Genomic DNA, 27,873 nt, shown 5'->3' on the forward strand with positions numbered 1-27,873 from the left:
TTAGGTAAACTAACTAGGCAGTGCTGATTAACGAGGAATAAAAATTGCAATATAAATTCAAAATGGCAAATAGAAGATGCAATACTAGGTAATAAATATACTAAAGTTTATATCCGAGTTTCGCCACCATGTATCAACAACTATGAGAACACATTTCAATAGAATAGATAGTTAATCGCTCATTTTGAAGATAGTCCAAAATTGTTAAAAACGCTTGACACAATCAAAATGGTTCAGTCTTGAAAGTATTAACATAGATATCAATAAATACCCTCCCCCATAAGGTGAATGTTTCCGATAAATTTTAGCATCCTAACATCAGTAACCAGACCTGCCAACATCAAAAACAGATTTGGAGTAATTTTGATAGTAGTGTTTCTCCTTAAAAGTAGTTTTTTTGAAGATTATAAAAAATAGTAGTTTTCTCTCAGTAGGGTAGTTTTGAATAAACAGCTCAAATAAATTGTAGTTCCCGCAACAGTGTAGAAGCTTTTACTGTTTTAGCTGTGTACAGACATCAGATCATGACGGAAAATGGACCAGGAAACGTAAGTGTCACCTTTTCTCGACGCTTTTAAATATGGATACAAATTTGAATAGAAATCCTTAAATTTCTGACACGACTTTTTGTTGCCTGTTGCTGCACGCTTCATTCTTCCACGACTTACTTCACAAAATCTATCATATATACAAGACACGTGCACACGAGAAGACGGCTCACGAGGTATTGATTCAACCACAAGATGAATTCCTAGTATAGTAATGGGTTTTTCCCAGGGACCAAATTAGCCATGCACCGTTATAGTATAGAAATCAACACAATTTTTATTTCATACATATAGTATCTTTTATTTCTGGGCCTGTTTCATTAAAAAACTAATTAACTCCAAGATCAACTAAATAATAATTAGCGGTAGATAATCTTAATCAATCAGGAAATTAAATTGATTAAATAGTTAATCCTTTGGGTGATATAAGGCCCTGTGAAATCAATTATCAAAGTTTGATGGACTAACGGCAACGGCAGACTATTCTATATCACGAACACTTTTATGGTTCAGTATTGTCTACCGATCTCCAGTCAATTCAGATCTCCAGTCAATTTCCGCAGAGCAAAGGAGAACCCTGCATACGAAATGTGCGCCTGCTGAGAGACGCCCGAACACCGGTAAAATTATCGTAGGTATTTAGTTGAAATCGTAAAATTAAGAAAAGAAATGTCTTCAAGCATCAAATTAGTCTCATTTTCGTATTTTGGTCTTTAGGCCTTTCGAATCGTATTTTTCTACTACTGCCAGTACTAGCGTTGTGATAGCAACTTTCTCGTAAAAAATACGCTGATATTTTAGATGTTGGCAGGTCTGAGTAACAGGTAGTCTTATTCAATTTTCTCCGTTGATGATGGATGTGTCTGGAGATTAACTTCGTTAACAGTTAGATGTCTAAGAAAGTGATGAATGTTGATAACACATATGCCCAACCTAGAAAATTGCTCAATACCATTCATAGATTTCTAATCTTCTCTGATACAACAACGACCAAGTTTTTCATGACGTTCAAACCCAGAAAATATCAAAACTTTCTTTTCTTGCCTTACCTGGTTAAGAATTCTGTCGGCCAGCTGACCTCGATTTGTTTTTCTTCAAGTTGAATGACCATTAGAATCTCTGTTATGAATTTCTCGGTTTGTGAAAGAGAGCGGTATGTTTCAGTTAGCTGTATTAACAACTTATTGCATAATACTGTTACAGGATCATCCTGAAATTGAACAGGAAATTAACATCTTCATACTCTCCGATTTTCACAGCAAGACATCTGAGATCTAATAGCAATAGGCGAGTCACCATTGCCAGCAAAACTTGTTCTCGTATGAACTTTGAAATCCTGTTTTTTCCGATTCAAATTGCCTTTAAATTAATACCTGCCTCTTATGTGGTAGTTTTTAAGTTGTGTAAACGCCCAAATCACACTTAGATTGGATGTCCCTAATTCCCAAGTCTATTGATAAGTACTTGAAGTGTAAGTGAACATTTGCTTACACTCCTATAGACATTCAAAACAAGCAAAGGATAAATGAAACAATACCAACGGTGGATATACATATGTAAAACATATTCTCACAAGGTGAGCATTTAGAATTCAGGTGTGTACGGTACCTACTCCAATGAAACGCTCACCATTGTGTGGCTTACCCATAATTACACAGAGCCGTCGGAAGGAATTTTTCAGGGGCGAGGCTTATTTCTGAAGGGTGGTCTGGGGGCCCTCCCCTAGAAAAATTTTGAAAATTCAATCGCCGGAGATGCGTTTTGGGACCATTTCACAGTCTCATTCACAGAAGCATGAAAAGTTGTGAGCAGACCACATAGGACAGAGAACGACGAGCCGCTACGCGGTACAGCGTGCTTTTGAAAAAATTTTTGTTAAGCAAAAAAGTGGGGCGGCTTCAGCTGCCCCTGCCGCCCCTGTTCTGACGGCCCTGTTAAGTCAGTGGCACCAGAATTCCCAGAATTTCCCATACATCCCAAAAACAGCCAATCACATTCACTTGAAGAAACGACGCCCTTCCCTCCCCCAATCAAAGTAATCGCAATTTTATATGCAAGAGCTTAGAATTTAACGGCCAGAGTATTTTTGAGAATTTTAACAAAGTTGACCATGCCATCAGCAAAGTTCATTGACCTAGCGGCCATCTTGATTCTGACTAGGCCAGTTTTCGGGCTACAGACCTGTACAGGGTATATGAATGAACTAAAATCAAACTAATATCAAATCAATCCATTGAAGCATCTGCAAAACTTCCAAAAGTAACTGGATTCGGACGTCTGACAAAAAGTGAACACAATTGCCTGCTGGGACATAAGAGGGTTCAGAACATGTACAAGCATTCACACCCTGCTTGGCGACAGGCCTGAGCGCACTCTACAACAATTTACATTCATCTCCCTAGGAGGTGCTTCAGGGGATTAGCTACTACGGAAAAGCAAAGAAATTTAGGGCAATTGCAAATTATGAGGCAAAAATATGAAGTAATTCGGTCAAAGATGTACCGGTATGCAAAATATATTACAATCAAGCATTACTATTACAATATTTTTTCTTCTATAAATCAAATAAAAATATGCAGATAAGTCAAATAAATAATAATAACCGCTAAACATTTTTTTGAATACCCGGTACTGTACAGTGGCGCCCCCACGAGCCACGTGACTTAATTTCTTCCGAAACACAGTGCAAAGAGCCGAGCGGGGAAGACGGGTGGGAAACTCCTGTGCCCCACGGAAGTACCCCTCAGAAATACAAATTTTACTCCAGAAAATTATGATATTTCCTTCAGGATACATTTTGTGAGGCACATATTAGAAGGACTAGCCAAGCACCAGGCGGTGGGTAAGGCTCCCAAATAATGTATGTAGGCGAAGGCCTAAAATAACGGGTGTTCAACAATGAATAAAGGACCAATAGTCCAGTGGCTCGCCAAACTGTTGTAGGGAAGTAAAAAATCTTGTCACATAGCCTACTAATACGCAAAATTCATTTCATTGAAAATTAAACATGAAAAAATAATGAAAAGGACTCAATTTTGGTCAGTGTGAACTTTTAATGATAACTGACTAATGCACCAGCTGATCTACCTCGTTCAATGTTATGATGTCATGATGGAAGTCAAAAGCGGGTCAACACAAAATTTTATATAACCAAGATTTCGAGGGGTTTCGTCTTTGAAAGCCCATAACTACCGAACGAAGCGTCGGATCTTGGCGATATAAAGTGGTTCCGACACAAATAGCATTGAATTTTCACATGTGTGATTTTGGACAGTTAAAGATGCTGCATAAAAAAACGTGCTCAAATAAATTGAATTTTTGAAACTTCTTGGTAAATTTCTAAAAAAATATGAAACCCACGGCTTTTAACTTTGCGCACCATCAATTTTTTGCTTAATCCGTTCAATTCGCCCATTAATAGTGAAATTACATGCAACTGAAATTGCGTTTGAGCGTGGTGTATTAAGCAGACGAATGTTTATCGATCGGTCAGACCGTTAACATATGCTCGCTGACGCGAGCCAAAAAACTTACCCCGGAAACCATGCAAGGACCGAATCACCAACTAGACCTGCGTTCATCGGTGAAAAAAGGCTGTGCAAAGATAATAACCTGCCTACAGCATTCGGACTCTAAATTAGACTCACGACCGGAGCAAACAGACAAAATATGTACACGTATATACAGATCTAAATCTAATCGACTAACCTGTAACTATGCAAAATATATAAACATATCACAGCCCATGGGAGCAAATGAAACCACCACACTTCCCAGGAGCTCGGCAGAGACCCCCAAGGCCTAAGCTGCCGTACAGAACTGCAAAAATCAAGATCAAAACAATACATCCATCAATCATTTTGATTCGGATCAAAAGGATCCCATGAATGACGGGGATAAGAACTGGCGTGAGCAGATCCTGAAGGAAAAACCCGAACACCCTGTGTGAAACAGCTGGGCCCACTGCCAAAAGAGAACCCAGCTACCCCGAAACATCCTTCAAATAAAAAAAAGCAAAGGTATTCTGACTACTCCAGAACGCCCCTCGACAAACCACTTTGATGGACGCACCCAAAAATGCTGCCCATGAAGTCACCATCGAGCATACCTGATGACTGACAACACGAGCTGGCTCGGCATCTACCGACGATAAAGCCTCACGAATTAGTTCTGAGACCTGAGAAATAGTATCCTTCGAGACATCCTTCGAGGACTGCTCATTCAGCAACATATAAACAACCAATCTCTCTCTCCTCAAAGTGAGGCTGTCCGACGCAAATAAAATCTTAACGCCCGCCCGGTCCGGAGATCGATTGGACCCTAAGCATCAGCGCCTCCACCCTCCACTCTCTACCACCCGCACCCGGTCTTTGAATCTTAGCGATGAAGTTGAGGTAAGGCCGGAGAACAACAAAACATGATCATGGCCAAAAACGATATGACCAGGTCGAGTCGTTGATGCATGAATCTCGGACCTTTTGGCCGACATAGTCAGAAAAAGAAGAAACACTGTTTTCTAAGTGAATTTAGAAAGACTCACTTCGGAGAGAGGTTCATATGGACTAGCCATGAGAAACTTTAGGACCACCCCTAAGTCCCATGGAGGGATTTCCCGAGGCACTTTCAGCCGCGCTACTGTGAAACCCGCAATGAGCTGAGAAAAATACAGGGATCAGTAGTTAAGTCCTGGATACCAGCTGCCCTGAAAGTATGGCCAATAGCAGGCCGGTAACCTTAATAGTTACCACCTGCTGCCTCCTAACCTCAAAAAGAGAGAGGAAAAAATCTGCAAGAGCGGCTACAGGGGAGAGCATGGATCAATCCCCCGTTGACTACAGCAATCGCCATAGAGCTTCCACTTGGAGTAATTTATCCTACCTGTACTAGGGCGCTTGGATTTAGCAATGAATGAGGAAGCCCTGACTGAAAACCCTGCACTCGCCAGGCATCGCTAGACAATGGCCAGGTGTGAAGGTTGGACATTTGAAACGCCGGGTGCCTCCGGAAACCCCTCGGAGACAGGAGGAATGGAAATTGCGGCAGGTACCTGGGGTTGTCGCACAGGAGGTTGAGAAGACAACTGAACCACGCCTGAGCTGGCCAGCAAGGCGCAATCAGAACTATCAGACAGGACGCCAGCTCTATCTGGTCGAGGACTGCTGATAAGACTTGAATCGGGGGGGTACACATACACCAGGATCCGATCCCAGTGAAACGAGAACGCATCTACCATCCTCACCATCTGGTCTGGAAACGGGGACACAAACAGCGGGAACCTCTTGTTGAACCTGGTGGCGAACAGATCTATCAATGGTTGGCCTACCAGGGACCCCACTCGAACTGCCACCTCTGGATGAAGCGACCATTACGTAGAAATGGCCGCATCCTGACAGGAGAGGGCGTCAGCAACAATGTACCTCTTGCTCACCAGGTGAACCACAGACAGGTGAATCCCTCAGGCCTGACAACAGAGGAGAATCTCCGTCCTAGGGTTGGTAAGCATAACCGATCTAGTGCCTCCCTTGTTCCGAAGATAGGCCCTGACTGTCTGATTGTCGGTGGCTAACCACACATGTCTGCCTATCAACCTCCTGCAAAAGAACCCCAGAGCCTTGCGGACCGCCAACAGCTCTAAATGGTTGATATGGAGAAGCCCCTCCTGATGAGACCTTCTCCCGGCTTTCTGCGAACTCTCCAGATGGGCGCCCCAACTGGCGTGACTCACGCCGGTAGACAACTGGAGAGGAGCTCGGAGAGGAGCCAGAGATGTACCCTCCCTGAGGTTGCGAAGAGACATCCACCAACTTAGTCCTGGAACCAGAGCGGGAAGCAAACCTCCCAAACTCTTCTCGATCGTAGCCAGCAGGCCTTCCAGAAAGGTTGAAATGGCCGGCTGTGGAGGCGACCCATTGGAATCACAAGGGACATGGAGCTCATTTGTCCGAGGACTCGGGACCAGTACTGCGTTGACCGAGCAGAGCTCGACAGGCCGGATACAGCTTCCCGGAGCTTGTCTACCCTGGCTTGGGTGGGATATACACAACCCTTGCGAGGGTCGAACTTCAAGCCCAGATAGGTGAAATTCTTAGACAGGTGTAAATGAGACTTCTCGAGATTTATCCTGAAGCCCCAGTCCCGTACCAGGCCCAGCACGAAGTTGATGGACGCCTAACATTCGTCCTGAGAGTAACCCACAATTAACCAGTCGTCAAGACACACGAAAATCTACACCCTTTTTTTCTGAAGATATCATTGAACCGGCTTGACTAGATTGGTGAACAACCAGGAGAGCCGAGAACTGGTACTGGCGACCCTTCCACTTGACCCGGAAGTAGCGACGCGAATTGGGGTGAATCGGCACCTGAAAGTATGCATCCTTCAAATCGATCGACGCCGCCCATTGACCGGGGCGGAGCCCCTGAACTACCTGCTGTGGCGTGGTCATGCGAAACATCGGCACCCTGAGATGTTTTTTGAGAAGGGACAGGTCTATCACAGTGCATTGGCCTCCTGAAGCCTTGGGCATTGTAAACACTCTTGAGTTCCAGCCCGGAGAGGACTCGTTTTGAACCGGCTGGAGAGCACCCTTCTGAAGCAACTCCTCGATTGCAGGGGTAATATGTGACTCTTGACCTCTCTTGGGTCTCATTTCTGTAGGCTGTAGTTGATTTTTTGGTACTCCGCTGCCACTGGAGCACACTTGCCCGAAAAAAGGCGTATCAATGAGGTCCTTGCCGCCAGAATCATGTTAGCATGAGCCCCGACGGCAAGAAAAATCACATGTGAAGCTGACCGTGGCAGAGACTGGATTATCCTATCCATACCTGCCAGGGCAGACGCAACCTCCGAGGGATCCGCCGTCCCCCTTTCCAGTAGTGACTGAACCTCCCTGAGCTCACCAATCAGTGACCGAACTCCCGATTCGTGTGATATTCTCCAGGAATGACAAAAAAGAGACCATCCCCCGCCGTAGGCATTTGAATGTTAAGGACAGGAGCAACCAAGGATGCGGACAAAATTGACCTAGCACTGCGTCAACCAAACCATGCATTCGTTCAGTTGACCCGGGCGTACTATAATAGGATGCACTAAACGAGGAATCGGTGGCCCAGTGAGAGAAAAACTTTCCCTGCTTGAGCCCAGACTCTGGCGGAGGATACGCAAACCCAGTCGGCTGATCCTGACCCCACAAGTGTCTATCGATCCGAGTCCACTCGACCATCACTGCAGAGGACTCACGAAGAGCATGAGAGCCCTGTGCAGAGGCAACATATAAGGCCATACACTCTTCCGGATCCACAGACTTAAGAGGTTTAGGCACGGTTGGGCCATGCTTGTGGAAAACCTCTTGTATTATGAGCGTGAGAAAAGGCCTATCCACCGGCGCCGAACAGTCAAAAGTTGTGGCAACCGAGGACGAAGGGCTGGGTGGTTGAACATTACTGATGTACGGGGATTGGTCACACCGGATGGGATTGGAGGTGACGACTCCCTACATCCCGAATGCGTGCCAAGACCTACCTTCAAGGAATACTCGTCAAAGTTTTTGAGATCAGGGACAGTGAGGGGAACATCCTCAGGACTGGAGTTCTCCAACTCGGACGGCGTTGGCCGCGAAGCTTGAGTTCCTATCAGGCCGAGATGGCCCTTTACCGATTCCAATAGACTTTGCATTTCCGCCTGAAAAGCCTAAAAATCCTCAGTGGAAATGAAATTGGACATGGAGGCCGCCGGCTCAGGAGATAAAGACCTCCAGGGACAGTTCCTGTAAAATCGTTGAGGACACTCTCGGCTCCTACTCGAAGATCGGGACCTCGAGGAGCTGCTGGACCGGGAGCGTGCCCTACTTTGTCGATAACGGTCACAAATTTTCCTACTTGAAGAGGTCGAACACGACGGCGAAGTGGACCGTCTCCACCCCACTCCAGGGGAGCGACGCATTGGCGAACGGGCTGGCGGAGAAATACGTGATTCCAGTTTCCCTGTGTAGGCTGAAAATCCTGGACCAGCCGAGCGACTCGAAACGAGCCCTGATTCGGATCTATCTGAAATCCCGATTCCGGACAATTTGAGGTTTTTAATAGGACACAGCCACAGAACCCGGGCCCGGATGAGAACGGGTAGCCAGAGCCGAAGCACGGACGGTTTTAACTAGTGCCACCTCGTGAAGGCCAGACGGGGACCCAATGGAAGGTCAACTGGGACGGGACCGGCTGAATTCGTAGGGACAAAACCAGACCGGAATCGGGAACCTGTTTGGGCCGAGGTTTAATGGCATGTTGGATGGCTGTTTGTCTGCAACCGGAGTGTTAGGGCGGTTGGCCGAGTCCTGGCCACTCCACGACTTTCTTAGCATTCTTGCTGCGGTATTGTCGCACAAAACTTCCAGTCAAGAGCTCCCTCGAGGGAACGCCGGCCTGCACCCCTTCTGGAGGTCGAACCGCGCCACTAGGAGAGGAGGTACCGGACAATTCATAAACCCAAGAATGGGCTTTCTTATCTCTAGAATCCGACATATTTATTGGTTGCTGCTACAAAAGCAACAATAAACGACCCGCGAAAAAAATTAATCTTAAATTAAATTAATTATCAGAAATAATAATTAATGATTCGCGAAAAATTTATCTCAAATTAAATGATTAGAAAAAATTTAATTAACGATTCCTTAATTGATATTTCCTTAATCAAACCCTATTATATACGGTTTGTCGGATGGACTCGGACTACCCACTAACCGAGAAGTCCCGACTGAATGAAAGGAAAAGGAAACAGGTGGGCTGAGACTGATGCCCGGCCGTGAGAAAGACCGATCGAATTTATAGACGAACTCACCGAAGAACCGGAGGTGCTAGCTTGGTCCGGGACCAACAAAACTACCATTTGGCTTGAACAAGAACTCAGAATAACGTCTAGGTGGCAGCTCCATTGGAAAAAAAAGCACCAAAGATGGCGGCGCAAAGGGAGAAATTGAGTCATGTGGCTCATGGCGGCACCACCCTACGGTACCGGGTATTCCAAAAAATGTTTAGCGGTATAGTTCTCAAGCTAAGGTAACTTCTAATATGTGCCCCACGTAATGTATCCTTAAGGAAATATCAATGCCATTTGTCTCATTCAAGTCGCAGCCAGATATCAGTTAACACAAAGATTGTTACTACGTACATTGTTACTACGGCCTGGACTACTTGATCCGAAACCTTTTATTCTGACGCTGCCAAATATTGATTTTTTTTCAATCAGCTTTTGGACAAACTTTTTGTCCAATCGGCTTTCAAGTTCATTCAGACCAAAAATGTGACGTCACAATAATACTATGGGACAGTAGTTATGAATCAGGTAATTCAAGAACATGTACTTAAAACATCATAGTTTACTGTGGGAACTTCTCAAAGTTTATTCCTCATACACAAGTGGTACATTTATGCTACGTAATTCACTTCCATATCTCGTCCAAATTAATTTGACTTAAGCGGGCTTGACTGTATTTCTGTTATTAATGTTGGAGTTTCCAAGCTTTCTAACCTACTCCAGTAGTTATTCCTCAAGTTTTGCTCATACACATTAATCTTTACATGGACATACATAAATGGACAATTTTTGGAGATACAATATTTCAAATGACCTAAGTTTACAGTGGGGAATTTAGGGTACCTCACATGCCTCATGAATTTCAAAACTTTTCAAATTTTTTATCAGGCAAATTTCCTGAGGGTGTGCCTCAAACATTGTTTTCTTCCGAATAGTGTTTTGAATATTCAATCACAGGCATTGAGTAAAAACAATAGCAGCGTTACAGTATCGCTATAGTAGTGTATACTGTACGCGCGTGTGTTTGTGTGTGTGCAACAGTCTAATCTAATGATTTCCGGGCACACGTGGAGGCCTTGTGTAAGTGAATGTTCGCTTACACTTCAATGTCATCAAATCAATATTTCAAATGACCTAAGTTTACAGTGGGGAATTTAGGGTACCTCACATGCCTCATGAATTTCAAAACCTTTTCAAATTTTTTATCAGGCAAATTTCCTGAGGGTGTGCCTCAAACATTGTTTTCTTCCGAATAGTGTTTTGAATATTCAATCACAGGCATTGAGTAAAAACAATAATAAATTGCCCACGGGCAAAGTGTGGTTTACCTTGAAAGCTAGAGGTTGTTTGGGGTAAGGGCATGGCTTGAAAAATCTTTTTAATTCGTGACTTCAAAGTTCTACAAGTGTAAATATTGTATTTTATCTTTCTTAAAGGATAATTTTGTAGTCAAATAAGACCAAAGATATACATTTGTTTACGGTCCACATCCAAAATTTTGTAGGGTACAGGTAGGCGCGGCATGGAAACTATCTTATATTTTCAAAGAAATATTTTCTATAATATGAAAAAATATGCAAATAAAATTCATATGATGTCACATATCAGATGGTGGCTGAATGTATGGCCGCGGAAGCTAAAATACCGGTGCAGTAAGATATCGGCGTATTAGATCGTTTTAAATCCAGGAATTTACCACTACAATATTCGGACCTCGACCTATACCTATAGTTTAGTTTGCTGCTTAGTATTTTCAGGTCACAAGGAATTACAATTTATTACAAATTCTATCAAACAGAAAACACAGCGCTCTTCTTCAGCTGATGAAATGTCAAACGCGCCAGCAAGCAGCGTTACAGTATCGCTATAGTAGTGTATACTGTACGCGCGTGTGTTTGTGTGTGTGCAACAGTCTAATCTAATGATTTCCGGGCACACGTGGAGGCCTTGTGTAAGTGAATGTTCGCTTACACTTCAATGTCATCAAATCAATCGCCGGGTATTCAAATGAAACAATACCTATGGCGTTTAATAATTACATTCTCACCAGCAATGAGCATTTGAAATTCGCACGTATACGGCACCTAGTCCAATGAAACGTTCGCCATTTGCTTTGCCATAATTATTTTATTAGCGCCGCAATTCCCCATATATCCCATAAACAGCCAATCACATTCGCTCGTAGAGACAACGCCCCCGAATCGAGGTCATTGCAGTTTTATACGCGAGAGCTAAAAATTTTCCCCCAAAAACAGTTTTTCGTAGAATTTTAACAATGTTGACCATGTCATCGACGGAGGTTCGCCATGTCTTCAATCGCATCGATTATACGTCGTTTTAGCCGAGAACCCATGAAACAAATTCTCACATAAAAAAACGTACCGCGATTTTACATGAATTGGCTCAATGCCAACTTCATATCACTGACAAAGGTAAACCAAAAATGGTTGACTTTTACTTTGACTTTCACTGTGCATGGGGTTGATTCCTATAATAAACCTCTTCTTGAATAAAGTGCCTTTTTTTCTTTGGTGAGGCAGTCACAATTGGACCCTGAATCCACACCTGGTCTATAATGCATGGCAACAATCAAATGTCTCGAATGTGTAAAACCGCAACACTGCTTCAATTTTGAGGAAGGTACTAGAATTGAAACAGAATCCTTCTTCTCGGCCCAATACAAGTATCAAACCTACCTGATTTGTTTGTATCCAGCAATGCTTCCATATTTTCAACACGTTTTTGAAGAGTAACTCATAGTTCAATTCAAGAATGTGTAACAAGCAGTGGAACCAGGCCTCGTGTGCTGAACCCCTACAAGATATTTGTGTACAAATAAAGATTTCCCAGCAAGTTCAGAATGAAATGTCAACATTCAGATGAAACAGATTTCCAAACAAGTTCAGAATGAAATGTCAACATTCAGACAAAAACAAACATGTGAAAAATCAAGGAGCAAATAATACCAGTTTAGCTTAGACCAGTTGAACCAATTTCACCTGTCAACTTTTTCAACAATTTTCTTTTATTCAACTAATGGGAGAGTGCAATTAAAAGATTTTTCCCGATTCCTTTAAAAAAACATATTGGGTAATATTGGAAATTCCTGCTGTATGGTACTTCATCTTGATCTTGATTACTGTATTTTCCAGCCAATTAGCCGATTTTCGAACCTCAGATTTCTATCCCAAAATATCATGATTGGCTTATTGGACGCATACCATCTGACCTAAAAAATCACTTCCCGAACTATGACCCATTTAAGCTCCCAAAGATCATCAAAAATAGGGAAGAGTGGTCTATATTTATTTTAGGTCAATATTTACTACCAATAATCTATTTTGATCTATTTTGCTACTTTGTTTCTTTCAATACCTTACAGCAGCGATGTACATTGTAATAATACATTAGTATATATGCGCATCAGCATATATAGGTTACAATATATGGCTCTGTTAATGGCATGCGGGGCTGTTTTCAGTTGACAACAGTGAAGGGGACAAACGGGTTCTTATACTATTTTGTTGTGGCTCTGATTGTTTGAATTTTATTGTCGTTTGACAACCTAGTTTTCTGGTTCAAAACTGAATAGAGTCGTTTGGGTTGACTGCGATTTGGTGGTTAATGATCTAGTTCATTAGTGGAATTTCTGTTTGGCATTCAGCAAGCGATGACAAATTTGCCTTTTTAGCATTCCTGTATGACAGATGAAGCTTGCCTCACCGGGTCCCAGACCGCAGCTCCATATTCTAGTTGGGACAGACAAGTGAAGTGTAGGCTCCTGTTCAGCTGTCTTGGTGCATGCTTGAGGTTTCACCAAATGATTCCAATGCTTCTCTCTGATGCACGAGATGAGCTTACTCCAATTCAGGTCAGCCGATATGGTGAGGCCAAGATATCTATTGCTTGTAAATTCTTCAAGAATATGGTGACCAAGTTGGTAGAACTAGAATATGGCTTTTTTCACGTAAAAGCGCATAGGCCTACCCAATTTCAGGGCCCAGTCTGGGAGTGCCTCCAGGTCATGCTGCAGATCAATCTGGTCAGCAATCAATTTTATGTATTTGTAGATGCAGTCGTCTACATTGTGGCATAATCAAACACTTGACTTAACTCGGTGGTCCCTCCCAAGACTGTGCCATGGAATACTCCTGAAAGGTCAAAAGCATTGTCGGAAGTTGTAACATCCAACTGTACTTGTTTGGGGCATTGGTAGACCATGCTTTAATCCTTAACCTGCCGGCAGCTTTAATGTTAAGTCCTGTTTGTGCCAGATGATTTGCATGTGAATGAAATTGACACATTAAATCCTCATAACTTCCAAACTACATGTCTTGTACATAGAGCATTGAAACTTCACAAAGCAGTAGGTTATTGTCATAGCCATGGAATAGCGCTGAGAGATAAAATTTCCGACCTGTGAAAGAGGGGGTCCAATGGGTAGGGTAGGCTAAAACGCAAAAAGAACCCCTACAAAGTCAGAATACTTTTGTGTAACATTGTCCATATACTCACCATTTTGAGTAACATTGTCGATATTCATAAATAAAGACACTGTAGATTTCTATATCCATCGTTAAAACATTTACTATGCCTCTTATGACAGTCTTAATGTTTGAATCAAAGTATCAAATTTACGGGTTGTTTTTAGAGCAAAATTCTTCGAAAATATCAGAATGTGAAATTAGTTGCAAGTTTGGATTCCATGGTTCAAAGCTTCCATGACCTATCTGATTCAATGACTTTCCATGACCTTTTCAATCCCAATTCAATGACCTCTCCAACCCTAATTTCATATCTGAAACCCCGAGGAATGACCATGAAACGACAAACTTAACTATAAAAGAACAAACGTTAAAAAGACAAATTATTAATTTGTTAGAATATTAATTTTATTTCATAATTATATACTCATATACTTCATGGTGCAGACAAATGATTAATCTTTTATTTACATAAACCTAAACCGGTAAAGCATTGATATATCAAAGTAACATCTTAAAGTCCTTTTAGTGCTTCTTGTTTTTTATCAATAAGTTCTGAAATGTCATTAATTTCTGCACGTTTATCATTGGCCGATTTGCGGAATGACACTGATTTCGTAATCAGTGGACGAACATCTTTTAAAGCTGTTGCCTGTTCTGCTTGCTCAATAAACTTATTTGCGGAGGTGGTGAGCGACTCGATGTCAATTTCAAGCAATTTCTTTTTTCGTTTTAATTTCTCCAATTCGTCACATTCGGCTTTACGCTTAATACCCCTAGCACTTTTTTCTGAATCAGCCTTACATTTCTCCAGATAGGCCTTGTACTTCGAATATGCCTGAGATGCGGAAAGAAGTAACTCCTTGGTAATTTGTACTTTCAGCACACCACCTACGGATCGAATGTGGTCTACAATCATTCTTTGAGCTTCATACGATTCATTAGCTAGGTTTTCAACCTCGATCTGCTTATTTACCGAAAACCCTCTCTCTACAGAAGCCTGCCCATGAGATAATAACAGCAGGTTGCTTATAACTGACCATAATTTATCAAATGATGAATTGCATTGCATATGTTTATGATAGAAAGTATCTAATCGATCTGTTTTTTTGTTGAAGCTCACAAAATCCGATTTAGTTTTTACGACTACGCTATTGATGAATTCATCCATTTGGTTTAACACGGTATCACAATCCGAATCATCTATATGATTCGAGCTCGACAATGAACTTATTATTCTCTTGAACTGAGCGCGACTTTGGTCACAATTAGCGGCAAGCTCGTTCGGATTTAAACATACCATATTTCTAACCAAAGAATATTAGATCGGCGCTTTGGCTATTATTTTATCCACTAAACTGATAAGAAATTTTCGAGTGTTCATTCTCAGATCGAGAAACTGGCGCTGACTTGCTTTTCCAACTGCAATAAGTTCCTTAACTTTTGCCTCCGCGATAAATCCGATGTCGATTTTAGAATGAACGCAATAATTCGATTCCTTTTTTGTATCTATCTTGATCAACTTAGTGAGAGTATCTGCTTCCCGAATTATATCACTTTTGATGAATCGCTTCATCAGTAATCGGAGAACATTATGTATGTCTTCCGCCAAAAATGGCAGCATTGGCCTGTCCGTCTGGTAGATGGTTAAGAACGGTGTAACTGTTTTTGCAATAGATACATACGCATGCAGTCTCGGCAATACCATATCAGATGACGCTAAGTCTTTTATGTATAAATATGGTTTCGATGTCGGTATGTTAGCCTTTTTCAAAGTTTGAACGTGCTCCACGAATTTTATGATATACGGCCATAGTTCAATCGCACGTTCTGCAGCTGGCAGGTTATCCAGCCATCTAAAACAAAAATAGAAATGTTGAGTTTAACTGCTAACATACGGCAAGGAGATAAAACAATAATTGATAACCAGGGTAATTTGGATTGCCTAATTAAGTACATGTATTTTAATAACAACTAAAATCCAATTCACTTACCTAGTAGAGCAAAATTTATATGGAAACTTCTGACTACCAGTGACCTCAGTAAACATTTCTCTTCTGACAGGAGCATCTTTGAACAAATAACGCAGGTTGATAAGAAGTGACTCCAAATCCCAGTCAGTAGCATGGTCGCCGGCTTTGAAGGCATTATGCATGACATGTAAGCCACAGCTGCCTATGTTCAGAATAGACTTTCGAGTATTACACATACTTGAAATTTCTTGTTGCAACAATTCATAAAATTTCCAATTCACATTTGGACCATCCATGGACAGTTGATAAAGATTGGAGTAATTGAGATCTCCAAATGTGTCCATAAATGAATGCAGCATATCGTCTGCAGTCGCTCGTCCAATGAAGTCTGAACCGTAATACGAAGACCTTACTACATCATGGTCCCAGAACCTAATTAACACATCCAACTGTTTAGTTTGCGTACGCTGATTCAATGATTCGTCGAATAGTAACACGTATTGTTGGTCTTTGATTTTCCGTCTCATTAGATCCTTTACATGTGGCATAATACCAAAACGAACTAGATATGCTGCTTTCTGTTGACTAAGCGAAAACATCTCGGCTATTTGACTGTCTGGAAAGCATGCCTTAAGTATGTCATTCATTCCAGAACAGGAATTGTAACTGTGGTGATTGTTTATCATATTCAAAGCATAAATTATCTCGGATTTCAGGACAGTATCTTTTGCAATATATGAGTCCATTATTGGCCTGCAAAATAAAAATAATAATTGTAATAACTAACATAGTTGTAATAAATTCAATTGTAAAATATTAACAATTCTGTATATTAATGATTAACTTACCTTGATGTTTGACGATTACTTGCTATCAAAATACTGCTTGTTGTATTACTCGAAAACATGTTAGGAATACCTCTTGTTGAATTCGCCAAGGTCATCCATGACACATGGAGTTTACTTTTAATGTGACTTTTCAAAGCAGCCTCTCCCATATTTGCGATGCTGAAGTTCCGAAGACATTTCATACATCTGGCTTCATATTCTGATTTTGTTTTTCCTATCCAAGGACTATAATCCTCATGATTAAGCCAGGAATCTTTAAATCTACACTTTCCGGGCATACTGAATATTTCTTTAAGGACTGAACTCTGATGGATGTTTCCTCATGCAGATGCAATACATATCTAATGAAAGGCCCAGTTTTGCTAGGCCTATTATTTAGTTTCAGAGCTATTGTAAAATTAATAATTAGGAAACAATTTTGAATGAAATATTTAATAAATTAACCATGTGAAATGCATTGTTCTAACAGACCCAGTTTATGTCATTTAGAAATTAATCACAGTTATATATGTTATAGGTAGGCATAAGTAGAGTCTGAACACTGAAACGCTACTAATTTAACTGCTAATTACCAATTTCATTACAATTCAAGCAATTATCAAGACTAACATTATTTAGACTGCAAGCCTTTACAATAGTAGATTGAATTGAGGAATGAGCCATCATAATTAACACACCTCTTCAATGGTATACTTCAATGGTCAATGCATTCAGAGTGCAATTTATAGTAACTTAGGTCCCCAGGGCTTAGGATATGTATTATTCATCAATTAAGTGGGTCCCAGTCTGGAATACACAATGATGCATGTTGTTGGATATAGGCCTTTAAACATGTGTCAGGGTTCTGTATCCTATGCACAGGGTTTATGGAAATGCAATTCCATGACCTTTCCATGACCTAGGGACATTTAGGGGCAATTCAATGACTTTCCAGGCCTGGATTTGACAATTTTTGAATCCATGACTTTCCAGGAAATCCATGACCGCTTTGAACCCTGGGATTCTCACGTATCTTCATCGGCGGAACTATGGCTCAACGCACTGCAAGGCGCATGTGACATAGAAACACTTTAAATGCGAAATAGGTCTGGCTATCAACTACAGTTGCCTACGGCAGTTCCCCAGTTCCCCCTTGCCGATGGCAAGTAAAGGGTTAATCCATGAAAAAACTAGGTTGTTGATGTCATAGTGTTTCAGTTTCATCCGATCCAGGAGTTGAAAATGTGGCACAGTATCAAATACCTTGATGAGAAGCAATACCATCACGTCTACTTGTTCCTTCTTCTTAAAGGATCCCATCAATTTGTCTGTAATGATCAGCAATTGTGCCTCACAGGATTGCCCTTTTCTGAATCTGTGCTGGACATCAGTTTGCAACACACGCACGTTAAGGATACTGGCACCTGTCCAGTGCTTCATCAAGCATTAAAAAAGGGCAGGGTGCTGATTTCAAATAAGGGCATTTTTGTGCGTGATTCCATCGGAGCAAGGGCACATAATAACGCACTCGCGTCTGTTTTAAGGGCAAACTGCAATGTTCCCTATTGCATAGAATCGAGGTACCCCTTACTACGATTGAGGACTAGAAACTATGTTTAAATCTGATTATGCCATGAGTGACACACTTGACCACAGTACATCCTTACACCTATGCCTGTCAATGAACAAAAGTTAATCTAGATAGGGCTTTCAAAATGATTTGGAAAACCAGTTGCAGACAAAAGAATTGCAGAAAAAAGCAATCTCAATAGCAAATACAGCGAAAAAGAGCCAGCAATAGTGTATAGGCCTACATGAAATTGCATATTTTTAATCTTAGAAATATCAAATTATTTGATTTAAATTGATAGTGTTAGTGATTGGCAAGTAACTGTTGATAATTGGTAAGCAGTCAGCTTAAGAACACATTATTGCTATTAGGCTACTCAAACTAATTGTTTGTGCGAGTCTCTCTGTGAGTTCACCGAACAAAGTTTTTCACCTTGTATATAAAAAATTTTTCTAATAGTCTAGATAAAAATATCCAGAGCATCACGATGTGTTCAAAACGATCCATCGAATATACACTACCAGCTTTACAACGGCAGTCGCTAGAATGATTGGCAGTAGTTTGGAAGTCAGCCAATTTCCTGGAAACTTAAACTAGGCCACGCGTCTGAGGCACGTTTTTACATGATGCACACCGACTGCAGAACATTTGAATATAACCACTGATCACATGAGCTACTATCATTGATATCATACGAGATATTTCATAGCCGTCGCAGGAAACCTACTAACAGTCGGATGCGTCGGCTTATTTTGAAAGTCCTGACTCATTACTCGTGTTTGACAAGGGCAGGATGGCAGACCTACGGCAAGTGATGAGGGCACAAGGGCGAGCATGGGACACATCTGAAGGGCACAAGAGCGGCTATTTTCGGGGGCGGGGCGGACCGCCCTTCTATATTTGGCTAGATGAAGCACTGCCTGTCTCCTTTTTTCGAAAAACTGGTATAACCAATGCTTTCTTCCAGTCTAGCAACTTGATTTCATTTCAATAGAAACTGATGCATTTCCTTGTAAGCTAGTGGCCAAGGTAACTTACTGGTAATCTACCCAGATAAATTTGTGATCACCTAGGGTGGTAAGGACAAATCAAATAACCTAAGAACAATCAACATATTTCGAAAGCTAATGACTAATTACAATGTGGCACATGCACATTCCAGCGACAAACAGCATATCAAGCAGTATACGTGAAGCCCCTGAACTAATGTATTTAAAAGCAACGAGAGTTTTTGCTGATGAAGGCTGACTGACAGTGATCACAGTGATAATGCACCCATCAATCAATTGAATGAACCTCCGAGCTCATCTACTCAATTGTTATTCTATGAACTCGACATCCTCGTGATATCGATGTACCCAAGATTCATATAATCGTTTCTATGTTGAATGGGCAGAACCACAAAAAGTACATGCAATGGAGTACCCAACCAACTGAAATTGAGCGAAAATATGCATACCACGAGCAGTGTTTTCAGAGGGCAGGTCACCTTGCTGTGTAAGGCTAAACTGCCATACTGAAACTTTTATCACCCTACAAAAAATTTGTTGTCCTTTGCTATATGCGTAATCTATCAGAATCATTAAAGCCTTAAATCAATCATGCACATGATTAATTTTAAACAGCGTATACATGTAATAAGTTGAGAAATCGGATGCTTGGCAGTTTGTTGGCATGTAGCCAGCTGTTAATTACCTGGTTTCCTAGAACACTTAAACTAGGTCGCGTATCATTGGAGGCACGATATTGACACGATGCACACCGGTAACAGTGAATACATAAACATATATCCCTTAGCACTGTTGCTTGATATATCCCATCCTTTAGGAAATAATGCAATATACGAATGCAAATGATCACTATTTCTATTGATTTCAAAAAATTGAAGCATTGGTGAGCAAAGCTCAAGTGCACCACTAAAAATCGGTTTGCTATATCCTTTAATGAATGGCCAGTTGATGGTATATTATTCACTCTTGAATGCAGTAGTCGCTTGACCTCTATTACTCGTAAGGCTGAGTGAAAGACACCACAGGGATCCAGGAAGAAAGACACTCTAAATATTTGGATGGATATATGAAAGCTGTGGGTACTGGAGTGTGTAATGGGTAGTGTAGTGTGATCTGTGTGCATTTGTAGCCAGCACACAGATCACATTGTTCAATGGGGTTTGGTCCAGGACTCGCGAGATTTTCAACAACACGGAAGTAACGTGTAATAAATGATGACTTGAATTGCATGACTACCTACCACCCCTCATTATTGTTGGAAAACTAAACGTTCGGCACTGACTAAAAATTAGTAATAACATTTTAGAAATGGCCAGAATTTTAACTTAGGTTCTATCTCATTTTTATTTTACAATTGCGATTGGTATAATTTTTTTTTAAACGGCCGTTAAGGCTTCATGATTCGTCTGCAATTCACTGCAAATAGTTACGCAACTACGCACATTTCAGTGTTTTTAGCAGCTGTACACTCAATCGGCACCGTTCGTGACTAGCTTCACTGCGGAATTATCATTAATTAACATCGCCATATCACATCATCAACTTATATTGTGCCTTAAAACCCTAACAGCCGAAATAATTGAAATGCACACACGATTTCTATCATTGAAAATTGAGAGTGGCCATATTTGTGTTTGCTGCTTCGCGTAAATCCCGTCCAGATATGTTAGTGTAACAACTCTTTGATGCACCATGGTCATAACTACTGGGATAGACTTTAGCAATGATTATCTTGAAGGAAACACATTGAATGGAGGTGAATGGACAGGGGTAGCTTAGGACTGTGAAATAGATATGTGATCGAGTGGATCACCCAAACTACCTTATGTAAAATCGAGTGGATGAGCTGGGGGGTTCATCCAATCTATTGACGGGTGCATAACTACATACCACACTCAAACTAACCCTAACCCTATCCCTAGCTGAAAAGGGACCCTATACCTAACCCTCTGGACCTTCTAGACCCTAAGCCTAAACCTAATTGAATAATTTTTATTTATTTATATTTCCATTACTTTACGATGAACTTCCCATTATGAGTATCAAATTAAATTGTGGGTAAAACTTAAACAATTCAACTGGCCAAAATCTAATTACACTCAACTTACATGGTCTCTTCTGTCTTCAAGTTTAACAGAAAATTAACCAGTTTTTCAAACCAATTTTTCATTTCTTTTCCGTTTTCATTGTCACTGGCAACATCATAGACTTCTTGTTTGACAACAACTGCCAGCAGACGTTCAATAACAATGACACTGTTGCCATCTACCAAGCAGAAATCAGTCGAGTCATTATCAAAATCAACTCCAATTATAATCATCAAATATCGCAGCATGTCAAAATTTGACCTGAAAGGATGAAAAACACAACAGATCATCTCTACCATATCTTCGTAGCATATCTGCTAGGAACTCAATTAACTTTGAGATACATTATTAGGCTACTGAATCAATACATAATCACAGGACCCAGCCAATCTATACGAAATTCATTTTTTTATTCTTTGCTTGTTGTATTTTCATTAATAATTTGCCTACGTGTTCCAATAAATCCAATAAATTTTAACCTAGTAACCACTAGCAACACCCGAAGAACCCCTGCTTGCCATAAGTGGAATCCTCGATTGCCACATTAGCATTGATCGGTACCTATTCAAATGGGACTAAAAGATTATGTATAAAAAACGTCACATGCATTGTTCGCCAAATGACTGTCAGATGTGAATTGTTACTTCAGTTAGCCATGGAAGAGAGGTTTGCGCTTGCTCCATATCTGCATAGTGGGTTTAATCGATTAGCTACCCAACCGCTGCCATCAATCCACAAAGGCCAGAGTACTGATAGGGACAGATGCTATGAGATTTTTTTCGTAAGTTCCAGCATCTTGCAACTCGCCTTTGTGACCTCACATGATTTAACCCATTAGCACTCGTAATGCATGAAATAAACAGCGAATGAGCTATTCAGTATCGTGATAAACTTGGATTTTACCTTGAATTTTCTGAGGAGTAATTGACACTACATAAAGCAATTCCTGAGTGCAATGGGTTAGGTCAATTTCACACAATGTTTTAGGGCGAGTCAGAGCTGGTACACGACACTCGAAAAGATTTTGTTTTCTTAAGTCTAAGAAGAATTGAAATAAAGGATAATGTACTAGATTCACATCTACCAAGTTGTTCATTTCAATATCAACTAAGACATCAATACACAAAATGCTGGAAATACTGGCCATTAATTGAATTACACTATTTTTTGTTGCGCATGGTACAGCACTAGAAAACAGTTACAGTGTGCCGGTAACGTTAAATGTTTGTGAAACTGTCTTTCATTTTGTGAAAACACGTCCACGTGCATCTGGTTGACTAAGTAACTGAAATTGAGTGAAAACCTACCCATGGGATTTGAGAATGAATTGTTTATAGAACCACGGAATAAACTCAACCATAGCTAAATTGTGATCATATTCAGGAGGCGACGACCACAGAGTTGTGATAGTCTTATGAAACAACACAAAACATTTAGGGTCGTTTTCCTTTTGTTTAGTTTTCTGAACGTGGACGTCGAAGTGATGAATCATGTGTTTATGACCTTCGCTGAAAAAAAATAAACAAACATAGAAGTTTTAGAAGAGTCACACATGAGCCGTGTTCACACTATCACTAGTTAGATCGTTCTAAATGGGTCTGTACCTGAAAAGTGCCAAATTAACAACATACCGAATCAGGTGCAAGTTCACACACTTGTAATTAAATTGACTACAGATAGTTATCACTGGTTCTTGGACTAAATTCTCAGACCATTAAAACCGATTAAAACCATTAAAACCGATACTCCGCAAGCAACACAAGCAAATTTTAAGATATGAATCAGTTAGCTTATACATTAATTTTTAAACAATATGGAAATGCTATGAAATTAGAAAACAATTTCAATTAATCAGCTTGATGACAAATTATTTTTCATACCACAGCATACAATTAAAAACAATTAAAAACAGACCTGTTTCCCACACAAACAGATTTAGTCTCTTTCAAAATTTAGAAACTGGGTCCTTATCAGAAAATTTCATCAACTAATTTTGAAATGAGCTAATAAGAATATAACAAAGTCCCTAGAGAACTAATTATCAATTTCTCTTTCCAATTCCTCAGAGGAATTTCTCAGGATCTGGGGACTTTTGGCTGGGGGAAAATGCATGTTTTACCCAAAAAAAGGAAAACATCCTCCCAGATACCCTGATATCACCAAAATCAATAAGCTTTTTGACCAATATACCATACACTTTTTATGTATATATCATACACTTTATGTGTGAGATACTCTACTCAACAAATTGCACCCAGGGAGAAACGCACTAGATAATAGGATGGTTATATCAAAGCTGTGGGTAGTTGGGTGTTGAATGGGTAGTGTAGTGTGATCTGTGTGCATTTTTGGCCAGAGAGGCAACCTGTAAAATATAAAAAATTCACTCTATTTCCAAACTACATTTTCCAATGCATTTCTTAGAAAGTATTGAATGATTAAGATTTCATCTTTTATCTTCGATCACTGATCATCGTACGAGATACTAATTTACCATTTCAAGCACGAGCGAGGCAGCCGATCGCAAGTGCAATCATTTGAAAGCTTAAAGACTATTTCTTTAATTAAATCTTCAAAAGTTTATGAGAAATATATGAATGACATACGTGGCAAAATATCAATATTTCAAAACGTTTCATATGTCTAAAGATCCATCTTAACCACTGGCAGTCCCCGGTATGCTAATAAACACATTGATACACTAGATACATGAATAGAAAATGTGAAAACAGTGTCAGAAATTGATTTAATTATGTAGACGAAAAATCGTAGAAAAGGTGCCCAGGTTGCAGGCGGGTTCCGGTAGGCTATTTGACATTGTTTTGTTTGTAGGTTGAGAGCTGTGAACGCTGATACTGTGAATGTAGTGCACACATGTGGATTGTGTTTACAAACAGAATGGGGAGCACGCGCACTGCAAACAAGATGGCGGAAACTCTCTTGTTAAAAAAATCGCTTCCCAGGCAACCATCGCGGCCAAACATACTGATCGTAAACATGCAATTGTTTATCAGCACTTTATAGCGGAGAAATTATGCATATGTACAAAAAATATGCATGATATTTGGCATTTATTGCCAGTTTCAATGTTGCGCCATGAGATTTTCAACAACACGGAAGTAACATGTGGTAAATCATGATTTGAATTGATGACTACCTACCACCCTCATTATTTTTCCAAAACCAAACATTCTGAACTGACTGCAAATTAGTAATATAATTTTAGAAATGGCCATGATTTTAACTTAATTGGTATATCATCATTATCTTTCTCAATACATCCAGTAGATTAGGAACAACTAGTCCAGATGGACAGACATACAGACGGATATAGGCCACAATACCCCACAATACCCTTTGCAAGGTCAGCTGAGACTAAAAAGACTTAGGCCATCCCAAAATAATGGTCCATTTGCCGTTTCCCGACAACCCAGCCTTCAAAGGCACCAAGTGAAAACTTTTCCTGGGATTCATTGAAATGAATTTTATTTTTTCAACAAAAAACAGCTACCGATCGACCCACTGCCAATGAATGTGCTACGTATGTTTGAAGTCAAGTGTGCATCCTATGAATATGTGCCTCGTTGTGTGGCCTAGTTTGGATACAAATGTATGTGAAGGAGTGAGATAATTGATCAAAGCGTCATCAAAATTTCCATTGAAAACTCCACAAATTTCTAAAAAGTGCAGATTTTGGCGAACAACAATGCTACCAGTCAGCCATCTTGATTCTGATTAGACCAGTTTTTGGACAGATGTATCTAAGGTAAAGGCATGTATCAACCAAAGATCAGGAAAATCCATTGAGTGTTACATACAGATTCAAGAAACAATAGTTACAACTGATTCAAGAAGAAAAGTTATCCTCTGTCTAGTGTCTGATTCTTTCAACGTTGATTGTTTTCTAAACTTTCTCAACTCTAAGCGTCCTTGAAATTTTACATATGAATAGGAAAGTGAAACAAAAATGCCATTCCTAGATGTTATGATACACAAGAAGAAGTCACATTTGAAATTTTCTATATATAATAATTGCCCATGGGCCAAGGTAATAGGTTATATGTCTTTTCATACCAGAGGTCAAGCTCACTCGCCCTCTCAACCTCTGATATGAAACAACATATACTATTACTCTAATAATTTCATATAAATGAACATTATTTATATGAATATCATATGAATATCATATATATGAAAATCAATTATATAGATTTCAAATAAGAAAATAGGTTAAATAAATGGAGAATTAAAAACTAACGATTAATTAACGAGTTGATGAAAATATCAATTTTGATTAAAAAGAAATTACTAAATAAATGAAAGAAAAGATTTCAAAGCATTTCAAAAAACTACATTTCAAAGATATGGATTTACATAAATTAGAAAAATATTTTACAATTAAAAATTTTATTATATTCATAAGCGTTATGTAATTGTGGAAAATATTATACTTGAAGCAATAAATCACATCATCTTAAATCAAAATATCATAACTCAAAAATAATAATTCAACTCTAGATATTCAAAATAAGATATTTCAAATTACTTATAAATCTTTTAATTCCTTTCTTAAATAAATGAATGAGAATGATTTCAGCATTCCAACTGGAAAAAGTGATTGAAAATATTATTTAGTATAAAATATGGAATTGAGTAAGAAATTGAAATAAAGGTCCAATGGCCCTGTGGCTCACCATTAAATCATTGAGTGCATATATTGTCAAAAATATTATACTAAATATGAATTAATTTGGATTAGAGATGTATGAGGCTGACAATATATATTATACATCTGCGATATTTATTACTGAATCAAATATATATAATCCATCTATGATATTTATTACTGAATCAAATATATATAATACATCTATGATATTTAAAAATAATCAAATCAAATATATATGATAAATCTGTGATATCTATCATTATTGAAACAGTAATATATATGAGCTGGATCAAATCAAAAACATGGTATACGTACATATACACATAAGTGCCATGCCAACGGGTACGATTATAGAATGACAACCACACTCAAACGTGGTGAACACATGACAATGATCTCTATCTCTAGGGTGAGATTGAAACGTCGGGAACGATTATTTCATGCAACTCCCAACGGAACTATGAAAGCACCAAACAAGGTACATCAGCACTTTTTACATGGTAGCCCTTGGATCCAAATATCCAGGATATGTGTCCAGGATACGCGCTCCTTCAAAATAGTCATATGTAAACTGATAAGAATGATTTGGTGAAATCTTTGTGCGCTTCCCAGTGCGACATTTAAACCAGCAAGGCAGAAACCCGTTGTCGCTGCTTTGCAGCTATATTTATGCTTCTTATTATAGTCTTTATGTCTTGAATTTTCATGAAAAGCCCCAAAATATCAAATTTACGGGGCTTTCAATTGTCAAAATTCTTCAAAATATCAAAATGAGAAATTACTTCTGTGTCAGGATACTCAAGCATCGCCAGTTGCCGTGCATTATGAACTACGGCTCAACGCACTGCGCGGCGTGTGAGACATAAAATTCTTTGCGTGTGGACACTTTTATTGTGAGATAAGTCGGAATGTTGATTGCAGTTGCCTACCACAAGTTAAGGGTTAAAGGACATAAATGTGACATCATTAACTGCCAATAGTGCCATATTTAGCCCTACTGACACCAGCCATCATTTCGACTTTTAGGATACCAAAATCCTTTATCCTTGCATATCACCCGGTAAACAAAGACATATTATAGAATCCGTCCTCATTTCTAACTGTAACAAAACTGTCAATTAAGTCCTGATTTTACTCCACAGTTAAAACTGTTATCTGTTTTTGTGCTCTCCTCTGTCAATATCCCTTCAGGAAAGGTTCCTGGTATGATCCAGGAAGAAAGACACTCTAAATATTTGGATGGATATATGAAAGCTGTGGGTACTGGAGTGTGTAATGGGTAGTGTAGTGTGATCTGTGTGCATTTGTGGCCAGCACACAGATCACATTGTTCAATGGGGTTTGGTCCAGGACTCGCGAGATTTTCAACAACACGGAAGTAACGTGTAATAAATGATGACTTGAATTGCATGACTACCTACCACCCCTCATTATTGGTGGAAAACTAAACGTTCGGCACTGACTAAAAATTAGTAATAACATTTTAGAAATGGCCAGAATTTTAACTTAGGTTCTATCTCATTTTTATTTTACAATTGCGATTGGTATAATTTTTTTTAAACGGCCGTTAAGGCTTCATGTTTCGTCTGCAATTCACTGCAAATAGTTACGCAACTACGCACATTTCAGTGTTTTTGGCAGCTGTACACTCAATCGGCACCGTTCATGACTATTTTCACTGCGGAATTATCATTAATTAACATCGCCGTATCACATCATCAACTTATATTGTGCCTTAAAACCCTAACAGCCGAAATAATTGAAATGCACACACGATTTCTATCATTGAAAATTGAGAGAGTGGCCATGTTTGTGTTTGCTGCTTCGCGTAAATCCCGCATGGTGGCCCAACCGCGCGGAGTGGGGCCGATACGTCTAGCAACAGTCCTTTATTATT

The 27,873-nt window shown here is 39.8% G+C and overlaps 1 protein-coding gene across 3 annotated transcripts in view; it reads right to left on the reverse strand.

Annotated features, from left to right (window-relative positions):
* The window catches only part of LOC141911072 (unhealthy ribosome biogenesis protein 2 homolog), a 129,813-nt gene that overhangs the window by 78,210 nt on the left and 23,730 nt on the right, over positions 1-27,873 (reverse strand). For all 3 annotated transcript variants that reach the window (XM_074802035.1, XM_074802036.1, XM_074802034.1), the window contains 4 exons: positions 22,615-22,815; positions 21,329-21,568; positions 12,053-12,170; positions 1,598-1,758 (listed from right to left, as the gene is read on the reverse strand). In XM_074802035.1, coding sequence (XP_074658136.1) covers positions 1,598-1,758; positions 12,053-12,170; positions 21,329-21,568; positions 22,615-22,815 — 720 coding nt within the window. The remainder of the gene's footprint in view (positions 1-1,597; positions 1,759-12,052; positions 12,171-21,328; positions 21,569-22,614; positions 22,816-27,873) is intronic.

This window comes from Tubulanus polymorphus, chromosome 9 (genome assembly GCF_964204645.1).
Source record: "Tubulanus polymorphus chromosome 9, tnTubPoly1.2, whole genome shotgun sequence".
NCBI lineage: Eukaryota > Metazoa > Nemertea > Palaeonemertea > Tubulaniformes > Tubulanidae > Tubulanus > Tubulanus polymorphus.